Genomic DNA, 14,661 nt, shown 5'->3' with positions numbered 1-14,661 from the left:
TCCCCAAAGTCTTACCTAGCCCTATCATTTTTAAACTAACATTTGTATAGTGTATTACAATTATGTAATATGCAATATATATAATATATGTAATATATAATATATGTGTAATATATTGTATTACAATATATGAATTAACTCATTCAGTTGTGGAAGTTTAGAAAGTCTGCCATTGTGATGCCTGCAGTATTTACTCCTAAAATGAGATCTACCCTCCTAAAACAATTTTAACTGCACAATACAATAGCATTAACTATAGGCACAATATTGTACAGCAGATCTCTGAAATTTATACATCCTGCATGATTGAAACTCTACATCTGTTGAACAGCAACTCCCCATTTTCCATATTTCATGTTAAGTGTTCTTATATCCTAAGAGTTCTTATCACAAGGAAAAGCAAAAATAGAATTTTCCTACTTCTTTAAGTTTGTCTATATGACATGATGGACATTCATTAAACTCCTGATAATCATTTCATGATGTAAGTATGTAAGTCAAATTATTATGCTGTACACTTTAAACATGTACAGTGCTATATGTCAATTATATTTTAATAAAACTGGAAGATGAAAAGAAAAAAGACTAAAAACAGTTAAGCTTAAAAGGTCATTAGGAATAAAAGCCTTATTAAAATACATTCAATAACAAAGATACCAAATAATAGTAGAGATTAATATCTATTACTGCAAATTTCACCTTCTTGTTCTGCAGATGATAGAATATGCCAATGTAAAAATAATACTGCAAGGTTGTTTTATTCAGAAATAGGTCCTATATTGCTACCTAAATCAGTAATTAGTAAATTAACAAAGTTTACTAGATCTCATAAAACTATGATGAGTTTGTTTCTGGTCTGAAATTCTTCTGAGGATAATGTGAAGGTCTTATAAATATTTTAAGCCACATACCAGTTTTTGCCCTGTCAGGCCTTCAAGAAGGTCTAGGAGGCGTCTCCCATCCTGTAGGTCACTGAAGAGGTTTTCTATGTGCTGCTTCCCAAACTGAAATAAGAAATATACCCAATTAAATAAAGCATGCTTCCAGGTATCCATTTCTATGATTATGCCTTTTAAAATTTAAAGCTATGTTGAAGACTATTTAATGAGTCTAATGCTTAATCTGCCAATGGTGATGGATAGAAAGAGAACTTCCAAGTAAAATACAAAAACCAATAAATTATCATTCAGCCAAACCTATTAAATATTTTTCTCAATAACAAGAGTTGGAGATTTATAGTCTAATGGATCTAATTAACTCAGCTTTTCGAATGCTGATTCTATGAAGGAAAGAAAAAAAATGTTTAAATTATCAGGCAGTTGGGCACTGTTTGGGGAGAAGTAAATACAGCAAGAAAGACTACAAATAATTCACCTTGGGTGGGTATATAAAATTTAACCATTTAGGGTGCTTGGAAACATAATATGTAATCATTGAGGGTTCACCATCTTTTACCCATAATTCTCTGCATATACGTTTTGCATATACATTTTGCATATACATTACAGCATGCAAAATGATCAAGTCACATATTGGATGGCTCAAATTTTAAAACAATATGATTTAAATTAAGTGAGATAAGTCAGTGAAAGCTTTTCATTTATTTTTCTCACTTTTATACTTGGGAATTACATTGCAGAAAAAAAATAGCCACCAATCACATCTAACATTTTTGGAGTAACTATTCATAAGAACTTACTATTCATAAGAAACAATGAATGAATTGACTTATAATTTGTGTAACATTTCTGTGAGGTTAGCATTGGTATACTCATTCTACTGATGACACAGAGGTTGAACATATGGCCCTTTGTTACAAAACAAGAAGACAATAAAACCAAGTTTTTGGCCCAGATCTGTCTAATTCCTGGGGCTCTTGTTCATTCTATTTTATTAGGCTGCTTACTTGGCCTTTTCCTCCTTCCATCCGATTATCTTTCAAATATTTTATTTCTTCTGTCATGCCCCCGAATATTTTTTTCTGGTTTAAAGCCTCCAACCCCTTCATATGAAATCGTTCACAACTCTTTCATCACCCAAGATATCAAGAAAGCCCTAATTTATCAATGACAGATGTTTATTGAGCACCAATAAACCTCGACTAGGTGCTAGAGCATACACTAGTAAATCAGTTGGATATGACCCCCGTCTTCATGGAACTTTGAGTTGAGCAGGGAAAACAAATATTTCTAAAAGGTAATGCTATGGGGGAGCAGTAAAAGAAACTCAGGAGCACATAACCATGGGAATTCCCATAGTCTGGGGATAAGGAAATATTTTCCTCACAATGTCACGTGATGGGTCTAACATTAGCCTTTGGGTAATTGGCCTTACCTTATCCACTCCTTCAATAACACACAAACTTCAGATTTCACCCAGCTCAAGAAGAACCCCGGTTTCCAGTCAAAAGACAGCTCTGAAGCTTCTAAGGTTGAAGACAGAGGATTCAGGATCTCCCTATACCCAGGTAGCCATGTCCAAGACAAGTCCTGTCAGTGCTCAAGCGTGTCACTTAATGAGAACACTGACCACTGCAAAAAGTCTACCAGTCCCTTCATAGCCAGCTTTGGGAATCAAGCCACGTATGTGCTTTGACAAAGGTAAATACAAGTCACTCTTTTGAAATTCTACTCAAATAGTTCTGACTTAAAATTCCAGGGCAGGGACTTCTCTGATAGTCCAGTGGACAAGAATCTGCCTTCCTATGCAGGGGATGTGGGTTCAGTCATGGTTGGGGAACTCAGATCTCATGCCATGGGGCAACTAAGCCCATGTGAAGCAAATACTGAGCCCACAAGCCACAGCAACACAGCCTGGATGCTTCAACGGAGATCCTATGTGCTGGAACTAAGACCCGACACAACCAAAATGTATGTACAAATATATATATTTTAATGTAAATAAATATTTATATATAAATAAAATTCCAGTGGAAAAGAGACCACAAACCACTATGCTACTAGAACATTTAAAAATTACTTTTACTATACATAATGTACAGGTAAATATTGAAAGAACAATGCCATTTTCATGAAATATTAAGGGAAGCCCTCTACTAATAAGCAAAGAAAATAAACCTGTCAAGAATCTCATATATAATCCAGAGTAACTTGGCAGTGGTGGTGGGGAATATTAAGATTTTATTTTCATAATGGTTGAAGGTCTACAATACCTTGAAAATGCTCATTTTTTTTTTCTAGGAGCAAATTTTCATTTTGAGAAGTGTGTGACTTCTAAACTTATTGACAAAAACAATATTGCACAGTGAAATGTGTCAGGTTTTGAAGAAAATTAAATATAGTTAGTTGACAGAAATACTTATTCTTAATAAAATGTATATATGTAGATAGACAGACTGATACATAATAAAGTATGTCAAACCAGGAAGGATGCGGGTAGCAAAATGTTCATTCAGGAAGAATGGCAGGGACTTGGAAAGGCCTAAGTCTTGGGGCAAACAATAAAACATGAACCCCAATGTTGTAAGAATCACCTAGCATCCAAGATACAAGGAGTAGAAAGATTATGCTTTTGGACAAGGAGCCGAGACAAAGATCAACAAGGCAAACAGCATCTTGCTTTGATACAAGCTTATACACAAGCACCATGTATTTTATAATTTTCCCTTTTAAACTGGAATCAAACAAAACAGAAAGGGAGGGAAAGACTGGAGGCTAATCAGAGGCCTCCAGGCACATCTCATTGGGGCACCTAGAAAGCAGTGGGGTGAAAGAGAAAAAGATAGTTCCTGATATATATAACATTCAAACTCATGCAATCAGTGATATATTAAAGTATGACAATAGAAATCCAATTTATATTTGTTATAACCACCATGATCTCTAATAGAGTGCTTCTCAGAATATTCCACTAAAGCATCCTTCCAGCAGATAAGACTGAATGTATTTATCTCGGGGCCTAGCAGTGAACAGTATATAGTGACTGCAGGTTCAAAATTTCTTATGAAAGCATATGTTTTATGTTAAGGATTCATGGAGATTTTACCTTCCTCACTTAATGCATGTTGAACTTAAAAGTAATTTCAAGCACTCTGAAATTCCCTCTCCTATGGTCTAATTAAAGTGATGCTCAAAGAAACGTACAATATTTAGCCTGTAACTGCACGGATGTTCAGGTGCTCAGTCTTACTCCTCCTGGACTATGCCTACCCTGAGGAAACCAAAACATGTCTTTTCTCTTGAATGGTTTTCTCTTCTTTCCTAGATCCAATGCCTCATTCCATAGCATTACAGGTATGATGTAGCAAAAGTTGCACACATCTCTGAGACAGAAATAGCTAATTCTTTCGAACCCAAATCTTCTATTTACCAACTTCACTGTCTGAGGCAAGTGACTTAGTCTTTCTGAGGGACAATCTATTCAATAGTAAAATGGGGATTGAAATCATACCACATCAGAGTCTTAAGGTTCTGAGGCTTAAGTCAAACAGTATGGGGTGCTATACAGACTTGGCAAATATTAGGCACACAATAAATATAGGATGATGTTTTTGTTTTGTTTTGTTTTAGTCTATTATTCCTTGGCTTCTCTTAGTTTGGCCAAATATGAGAAATAAATTCAATTACGGTTAACTATTAAATCTACCGGAAAATACAGAGCTCACAATGTGTTCTGTTTTCTCTTAGATGCCCCTGCATATTCAATTACTAATACTAGTAAATGTGGATGGCACGGGGGGAATACTCAGAGCCTTCAAGTTCTTTATCTTACTTTACTGTTTTTTTTTTTTCCCCCTTTGGTCACTTTTAATTAAGTCTTTTGTTTTCTTCCCTTTTCATCTTCTATGAGAGACATCTGCCATGTCTTTTTGTTGCAAGTGACACATCATGCAAACAGTAGTTTTCTTTAAAACCCCCTCTGTGTTTAATGGCTTTCTTTTCAAGTGTCTGAAAATCACCTTATAAAACACATAAAACATTAAGTGCCTTGGGCCATATGACCCTGTGGCTCTCTATCTTCAATTGCTTTCATGACTAATATTTTCTTTAAAAAGTAAATTTTGGTATTACTTAGAAATTTCTTACCTTCACTTATTTTTGTCTTCCTTGCTAACCCAAATATCAAGATGAAAGGCCCATAAAATGAGATAGCAGTCCTTCCAGATCATGGTCAGGATGACAGAACTTCCGTATTTATATAATTTTTTTTTATATATTTATACATAAACAATGTACAGACAGTGTTAAAAAAAAAACTCAGGTTTATCGGTAAGTGGCATAAACACAGCAAAAAAAAATCAAAGTAAAAAAAATGAGAAACGGATAGAAATGAATTAAAAATTATTTCAAGAGCTTCTGACTTTTCAGAGCTGTGTCAGTCTTTTAACGAGTAAATACAGATAATTCAACAGCATGTTCCAATAAAAGGTAAAGAGGCAAGGAATAATTTAACATGGTCTTCTGGTTACAGAAATGTCAGCCTCTGGACATCTGTGTTGCTGAGAAAATCAAGATACTTCTCTGTGATTCTGAATCTTTAGCTATTAGAAACATCAAGGTCAAGAGAACACCAAAAAGGAGGGCAAAATTGATTCCAAACTTATTGGTAAAACCTGTTGACCAGTTCTTGATAAAAAATAATGCAATCCCTTATAAGCGTAAGTTGTAAAAAGTATTTTATAAGATAATTTTATTGAGGTATAATATACATATTGGCTTCCCAGGTGGCACACTGGTAAAGAATCCAACTGCCAAGCAGGAGACATGGATTCAATCCCTGGGTGGGGAAGATCCCCTAGAGTAGGAAATGTCAACCCGCTCTAGTATCTTGCCTGGGAAATACCAGGACAGAGGAGCCTGGCCGGCTACAGTCTATGGGGTCGCAAAAACTTGGACATGACTAAGTGACTGAGCACAATGTGAGCACAATATAAACACAGAAAAGTGCACATATCTTAAGTGTTAGCTCAGTGAATCTATACAAACTGAACACATTCATATTATCATAACCTCCATGGAGAAAAAGAATATGACCAGCACCCTCAGAGCTTTCTCACACCCACTTCTGTATACTAGCCCTTCCAAGGATGATAACTGTACTAACTTTTAATACCACAGATTGGTTTAGCCTTGAAAGGAGTCTCCTATAAACAGAAGAATAATGCTGGTTTAGTTGTCTCATTTTAGAAAACCAATAATTGAAAGACATAAGCTTTCAGCAGACAGAATTTGGAAAGAAAGAAGTTGGAACGATGAAGTATGTTTTACAAAGCATAGTGCTGTAATACAATGAGTAAGAATATTGTCTCTACATCCAGAATGCCATGGGTCAAATCTCAGCTCTACCACATTTCATGTGTGTGATATGAGCATGCAACAATCTCTTTGTGTCTTACCTTTTATCATCTGTAAAACAAGGATGTACTACTTACCTAATTTGTGATGATGCTCTAAAGATTTAAATGCATTGGGGGTAGAGTTTTGTTCTAAGACGTACTTAGATAGCCTCATGAATTTATGCCCAATTGTTTAACCCTAATAATCCATATTTTCTAAACTCTCCTTAGAACTTTCAGCTCTAAGTAACAGAAGTGGTCAACTTCAAAATATTAGTGTGGGGATTAAAGGAGTTAATAAGTATAACTGTGGTGTTGGAGAAGACTCTGAAGAGTCCCTTGAACAGCAAGGAGATCAAACCAGTCAATCCTAAAGGAAATCAACCCTGAATATTCATTGGAAAGACTGATACCGTAGCTGAAGCTTCAATACTTTAGCCACTTGATACGAAGAGACAACTCATTGGAAAAGACCCTGATGCTGGCAAACAATGAAGGCAGGAGGAGAAGAGGATGACAGAGGATGAGATGGTGGGATGGCATCACCAACTCGATGGGCATGAGTTTGAGCAAACTCCAGGAGATAGTGAAGGACAGGAAAGCCTGGCATGCTGCAGCCCATGGGGCTGCAAAGAGTTGGACGCGACTGAACAAGTATAAGGTATCCGACACATTTCCTGGCATAGGAAATGCTCCATAAAACCTAATCACATTTCATAGTTCCCCTCTTTTGTTAAATGAAATCACCTGGAAATAAAGTAGGACTCTCCTTTGAGGGTGCCAAGATCCTACCAGGACTTGGATAACGTGAAGACAGTTAATAAGGGACAATTTACAAAGATGAGGGCAGGGTAGAAAGAAATCACCAAAACAGGTAATAAAGTGTAATTATCACTCCTAGATACATAGGAATGGTTACTGGTTCCTGAACAAAGAGAGCAGCAAGAGGGTCACCTGACAGGAGCTCTGATATTTCGGTGATGAATGCAGCTATCCTGTGATAAAAAAATGCCCTGATACTTCTTTCCTCCCTTCCTGTGATCTCCGGTAAATGCTCCCAAGAGCTAAATCCAACTGGAAGCCAGAGGACAAGGAAGTCTGCTGATATCATCCAAAGAAATCAGCCCCCCAGGGAAGAAAAAGGCAGAGAGTGGACCCAGAAAGATAAACCAAAGACACATTCAACGTTCCCCAGACAGGAGGAAAAGATTCCCTTGATCCATAGGATCACTGTCAGGGATGTTCATGGCAGAAAATAAGTGAAGGCCCCAGTGGTCCTCCTCAAATCGTCTATATTATTTCTATCTCTGGTAATGTTGTTTTAAAGACTCAAATGTATCACTGGAACACTCTCTCTCCGCTAATAGGGGTATCAAACTACTGGAATGTTTAGTGGGCTTTAATGGATGAAACTTAACATATATTATTCATTATTCCTCAGCATCAGATCCTTTTAAACTTCTAGGTACCAAAAATAGCACTAAAATCAGAGCTACAAAGATAATGTTTTAAAAAATTAAGTAATTCCTTGGAGATATACAAGTGCTCAAGAGCTAAGTTAGATAATAGTTTTATACTCTCTCCAGTTATAAAATGTTATTTGGCAGTAACTCGTTAGAAAACATAATCACTAGGACCAAATGTGTATGTTATACTATCAAGTACACAAGAAGAGATTCAACCAGATTGCACATGAGAACTTTCAACAGCAGCCACAACAATAGTTAATGGAAATCAAATCATTATCTGTAAATGGTCCATTATAAAACCTGAAAGTAAAGTGTGCTTGACCAAGAGTCAGCAATGGTTTGGTGTCTGATCAGGTCTATCTTTAATATGTTTTGTAATAAAATTGAATCCTTAACCTAGGCCTGTGTTTTCTCATCTGTAAATGAGATGGATCAGTACTAACTCAATCACCAGTTACACTGGAACAAAAATTAGTAAAATTATACGTAATCTTTATTTTACACTTGTAGATATAATGTCAATATAATTCACAAATAGTTAAAGTAAGTAGAAACCTTATAAACTATGAATGTAGTTAATTATGTTATATCATCTTTAAATATCACCTATAACTTTAGAATTCTGAAAGTGAAATTCAGTTTTTCTACTGAATCACAAAGGTATAAGATATAAGCTTGAGATAGCCAGTGAGGGAAATGGAGATTGGTTCTATTCTATGCAAGTAGAGGCTTTTGTAGCAGGAAAGAAAAAAAAAAGTACAGTATAAAGTTTGCAAAATGAAGCCCTTCATTTCAAACCATCTAAATAATGCTCTGATTCTTCAAAAAGGAAAAAAAAAAGTACTGTGACACAGTGGGTTCACTCACTAGAGAAATGTGAACTATTGGCTCTTAGTTTCAGGCAAAAGGGAGAGGGAGAAAGAGCTATTGGAACTTGTTCAGATCCAGTAGAATGAGACTTTATGGTCAAAGGACATGTGAAGATGCCTTTGACCAATAAATGTAAATTTTATTTATGAAATTAATATTCTTATAATTTCTCAAATACACTGCAGTGCAATTGTGTGTGGACAATTATGTGACGAGACACAGCCTCTTCCTAATCATTTCCTGCCCCGACCTACTAGAAAGTCAGCCTTAGACTATTTATTCTCTCTCCTATGCTTATGAGGTGAGTCTGCCAATAACCAGTATCAAATCAGGGAACAGGAAGCACAGAATGGAAAAAGTCACATAGGATGGAATATTTGAATAAGAGCCTCTGTCCTCATTATACCTCTATTTCCTTCTGATAGGTTGAATCATATGAAACTTTAAATTCTGTACTCAAATAGGATCAAAATTTGGCAATTTCATATGATTCAATCTCATATATTTTGTATTAACATAGGTAATAAACATTCAGTGCTTAGTTTATGTCAGCCACAACTGTCTGCCCTGTACATGGATTATTTTAATTAATTATTGTAATAATCAGTTAAAAGTATCCCCATTTTACAGATGACAAAATTGAGACATAGAGAACTAAGTAACAGTGAATAAGTGGTAGATACAAATTCAAACCTAAATCAGGTGGTATAGTTTCACATTTATTAACCATTCTTCGACCATAATGTTGTTCAGGGTCAGTGTTCTATAAGTTTTACTTGTGTATTTTCATGATATCTTTCAATAAAATAGAGATAATCTAACTAATTTATTCTTTTTCTTTCCCCCTAGGTTTCTGAACATCAGATATAGGTATAGAACCTACAAGAAAAAACTTCTTCTAATTTTAGTTTGAATTAGTAATTGAAAGGTAATAACAATTACCTAATTCTACATATGTACACTCGAAAAATTCCGCAATGTCTTACAATTCTATTGTTATATCACTCTCTTAGTGGGGATGCCCTGATAAATACAGAAAATATTGTTCTAGAGATGAAAACAAAATTTTAATGTACAGAATTCACTCAAAGGTACATGGAAAATCACTTTTTAAATGTCATTAAATTAAAATACAAAAGAAATTCCCCCACATTAAAAACCTCAGTTCAGTTCAGTCACTCGATCGCTTCTGACTCTCTGTGACCCCATGGACTGCAGCACGCCAGGGTTCCCTGTCCATCACCAACTCACAGAGCTTACTCAAACTCATGTCCATCGAGTTGGTGATGCCATCCTAACATCTCATCCTCTGCTGTCCCCTTCTCCTCCCGCCTTCAATCTTTCCCAGCATCAAGGTCTTTTCCAATGAGTCAGTTTTTCACATCAGCTGGCCAAAGTAATGGAGTTTCGGCTTCAGCATCAGTCCTTTCAATGAATATTCAGGACTGATTTCCTTTAGCATGGACTGGTTGGATCTCCTTGCAGTCCAAGGGACTCTGAAGAGTCTTCTCCAACACCACAGTTAAGCATCTTGGGCACTCAGCTTTCTTTATAGTCCAGCTCTCACATCCATACATGACTACTGGAAAAACCATAGCTTTGATTAGGCATATTTTTTTGGCAAAGTAATGTCTCTGCTTTTTAATATGCTGTCTAGGTCGGTCATAGCTTTTCTTCCAAGGAGCAAGCATCTTTTAATTTCATGGCTGCAGTCACCATCTGCAGTGATTTTGGAGCCAATAAAAACCTAGAAGGCTATAAATCGACATAGAATGAATATAATTCTTAAAAGTGAAGAGGATTGAATAATAGTAAGTAGAAGGAACAGTATTACTCATGCTTTTAGCGCAGTGATTTCCTGTGAGATCCACCTAAACATGCCAATTACTTATTGAAAGTCTTCCATGTGAGATTCACGCAGTTACATGTTAAAGAATATAACATCTGGGGTCAAAGAAGCCTTTATTTAATTATAATTCTAACTTTACCCAATGGTGTATATTTGGATAAATGATTTAGAAATTTGTTTATTTTCCTCATGTGTCAAAAGGGAGAGCAGTTAAGTTAAACAACTAAATGTAACACCTATTAGTCACCTACTTTTTATTGTGCCCAGTACTGGGAATAATTGGGAAAGTAAAAGATAAAAAGATATTGCCATTGTTTTTGCTGCTTTAGTCACAGTATATGAAGGATGTATGCATTTAAGCAAATATACATATAGCACAGTATTATTACCCTGTAAATAGTGGTGTTTTAAGTACAGTGCCTTCCCTGATGGCTCAGACAGTAAAGCGTCTGTCTACAATGAGAGAGACCCGAGTTTGATCCCTGGGTCGGGAAGATCCCCTGGAGAAGGAAATGGCAGCCCACTCCAGTACTATTGCCTGTAAAATCCCATGGACAGAGGAGCCTGGTAGGCTACAGTCCATGGGGTCACAAAGAGTCGGACACGACTGAGCGACTCCACTTTCAAGTACAGTGCCAGCACAAACAAGAGAGATGTCACCTTCACTTGAGAGGCATAAGAGAAGCAGGAATCCTAGAAGTGAATTTACAACATTAAATACAAAATTAATAAGATGTGAAAAGAGGAAAAGAATATCAAGCAGAAGGACATTTCAGATGCTAAGGATCAGAAAAATTACATTAAGCTATGATAAATCAGGTCATAGAACACAGGGTATGTGGAGGGATGGTAGAGATAAGACTTGAGATATATGAGTGATCTCAGCAAAGGGGACTGACTTGGTCTGCCAACCTAAAGGAGATGGGGTAAATTATCTAATGGTCATTTGTTTTCATTCTTTTCAACAAAATATGCAATTTTGAAGTGATTAACAATTTTTCCCCATTAATATATAGACTGATGTTTTAAGATATTTAATATTATTTAGGAAAGGTCAAGATAGGCATTGTTTGGAGGTGAATTTTGGAGTCGTAATAATTCAGGAGAACTATTCTTGTGTGGAAATATTACTTGAAAATGGAGTCATGTTGTTCAGGAGCAACTGCTTTAAATTATAAATATGAGCTCCTTAAAATTCTAAGCAGTTATCTACCTTTCCACTGGAACTTGTTTTTTTTGCAAAAGTGGAGTTCACTATCCATGGTAGATTAACCACAGAACTGGACCAACTATTTCATCTTTTCCTGAAACCATGTCCTTTGCAATGGGACTTGGCTGTTACTCTCATGAGGAGGTGGTTTCTATTTTTTTGTCTCTGGAATCTGGACTGGCCACTGCCTTGCTTTGTCCAACAGAATACAATGGAAATGACGTTGTTCTACTTGCAAATGTCAGCCTCACAAAGGGTTGAACACTTTTGCTCTCTTGTTCCACACTTCCCTCTTCATCATAGGAACACACCTTAGCCAGATAACTGGAAGATGATACACGTGAAGCAGAACGAAGTTATCCCAGTAGTCCCAGATATGGTACCTCAAACACGAGACTGCCTGACAACCAAAGATCTGGGAGAGCTTAGGCAAGATTAGCAAGGACACCTGTCAAACCACAGCTAGCTAGAGACACATGAATAATCCCAGAAGAGAGCTGAAGAACTTCCTGGTTGAAGATCCGAAAGACTAATAAATACTTGTTGTTTTAACCTACTGAGTTTCAAGGTAGAGTGTTACACAGCAATAGCTAACTGATAAACGTTAGCTATAATATATATGACTGATACATGTTAGCAAGATGGTAAGAGGGGCAAAATCACGTTTAGAATCCAACCCCATTCCTGTCAGAAACGCTCAGAGGGCTCAAACAACCCTTATGTGCACCAGGACCCAGAGACCCCACAGAGACTGAGACGGAACTGTGTTTGAGTGCCTCCTGTGGAGGTACAGGTCAGCAGTAGACTGCTGCAGGGGCAGGGGCTCTGGGTGCAGCAGACCTGGATATGGCATAAGCCCTCTTGAAGGAGGTCGCCATTAACCCCACCATAGAGCTGCCAGAACTTACAAAGGACTGGGAAATAGACTCTTGGAGGGCACAAACAGAACCTTGTGCACACCAGGACCCAAGAGAAAAGAGCAGTGACCCCACAAAAGACTGACCTAGACTTCCCCGGCAGAGATGCGGGTCAGTGGTGGCCTGTTGCAGGGCTGGGGGCACTGAGTATAGCAGTGCATTCATGGGACCTTTTGAAGGAGATCACCATTATCTTCATTACCTCTACCATAGGTTGGCAACAGGTAAATAACAGAGAGGAAACTCAGCCCCACCCATCAACAGAAAATTGAATTAGAGATTTACTGAACATGGCCCCTCCCATCAGAACAAGACCCAATTTCCCTCTCAGTCAATCTCTCCCATCAGGAAGCTTCCATAAGCCTCTTACCTTCTTCCATCAGAGGGCAGACAGACTGAAAACCACAATCACAGAAAACTAACCAGTCTGATCACATAGACCAGAGACTTGTCTAACTCAATGACACTATGAGCCATGCCTTGTGGGGCCACTCAAGACGGACATGTCATGGTGGAGAGTTCTGACAAAACGTGGTCCACTGGAGAAGGGAATAGAAAACCACTTCAGTATTCTTACCTTGAGAACCCCATGAACAGTATGAAAAGGCAAAAAGACAGGACACTGAAAGATGAACACCCCAGGACGGTAGGTTCCCAATATGCTACTGGAGATCAGTGGAGAAATAACTCCAGAAAGAATGAAGAGACAGAGCCAAAGCAAAACCAACACCAGCTGTGGATGTGACTGATGACGGAAGTGAAGTCTGATGCTGTAAAGAGCAATATTGCATAGGAACCTGGAATGTTAGGTCCATGGATCAAGGCAAATTGGAAGTGGTCAAACAGGAGATAGCAAGAGTGAATATCGACATTTTAGTAATCAGTGATCTAAAATGGGCTGGAATGAGTAAATTTCATTCAGATGACCATTATACCTACTACTGTGGGCAAGAATCCCTTAGAAGAAATGGAGTAGCCATCACGGTCAACAAAAGAGTCCAAAATGCAGTACTTGGATGCAATCTCAAAAATGACAGAATGATCTCTGTTCATTTTCATGGCAAACCATTCAGTATCACAGTAATCCAAGTCTATGCTCCGACTAGCAATGCTGCAATACTGAAGAAGCTGAAGTTGAATGGTTCTATACAGACCTACAAGACCTTCTAGAACTAACATCCAGAAAAGATGTCCTTTTCAGTATATGGAACTGGAATGCAAAAGTAGGGAGTCAAGAAATACCTGGAATAACAGGCAAACTTGGCCTTGGAGTACAGAATGAAGCAGGGCAAAGGCTAATAGAGTTTTTCCAAGAGAATGCACTGGTCATAGCAAACACTCTCTTCCAACAACACAAGAGAAGACTCTACACATGGATATCACCAGATGGTCAATACTGAAATCAGATTGATTATATTCTTCGCAGCCAAAGATGGAGATGTTTTACACAGTCAGGAAAAACAAGTCCAGGAGCTGACTTTGGCTCAGATCATGAACTCCTTATTGCCAAATTCAGACTTAAATTGAAGAAATTAGGAAAAACCACTAGACTGTTCAGGAATGACCTAAATAAATTCCTTACGATTATACAGTGGAAGTGACAAATAGACTCAAGGGATTAGATCTGACAGACAGAGTGCCTGAAGAACTATGGATGGAGGTTTGTGACATTGTACAGGAGGCAGGGATCAAGACGTTCACCAAGGAAAAGAAATGCAAAAAGGAAAAATGGTTGTCAGAGCAGGCCTTACAAAGAGCTATGAATAGAAGACAAATGAAAAGCAAAGAAGAAAAGGAAAGATATACCAATTTGAAAGCAGAATTCAAACGAATAGCAAGGAGAGATAAGAAAGCCTTACTCAGGGATCAATGCAAAGAAATAGAGGAAAACAATAGAAAAAGAACTTATAGTAATCTCTTCAATAAAATTAGAGATATCAAGGGAACCTTTCATGCAAAGATGGGCACAATAAAGGACAAAAATGGTATAGACCTAACAGAAGCAGAAGATATGAAGAATAGGTGGCAAGAATACACGGAAGATCTATGCA

The 14,661-nt window shown here is 37.3% G+C and overlaps 1 protein-coding gene across 2 annotated transcripts in view; it reads right to left on the bottom strand.

Moving 5' to 3' along the window:
* Positions 1–14,661, bottom strand: part of DMD (dystrophin) — a 2,147,259-nt gene that overhangs the window by 1,755,479 nt on the left and 377,119 nt on the right. For both annotated transcript variants that reach the window (XM_081564318.1, XM_081564319.1), the window contains exon 3: positions 912–1,004. In XM_081564318.1, the coding sequence (XP_081420444.1) occupies positions 912–1,004 (93 nt within the window). The remainder of the gene's footprint in view (positions 1–911; positions 1,005–14,661) is intronic.

This window comes from Giraffa tippelskirchi, chromosome X (genome assembly GCF_054371585.1).
Source record: "Giraffa tippelskirchi isolate mGirTip1 chromosome X, T2T-mGirTip1v1.2.pri, whole genome shotgun sequence".
Lineage (NCBI taxonomy): Eukaryota > Metazoa > Chordata > Mammalia > Artiodactyla > Giraffidae > Giraffa > Giraffa tippelskirchi.
Note: the sequence above shows the minus strand (reverse complement) of the source record. Positions and strands in the feature narration are given on the sequence as shown.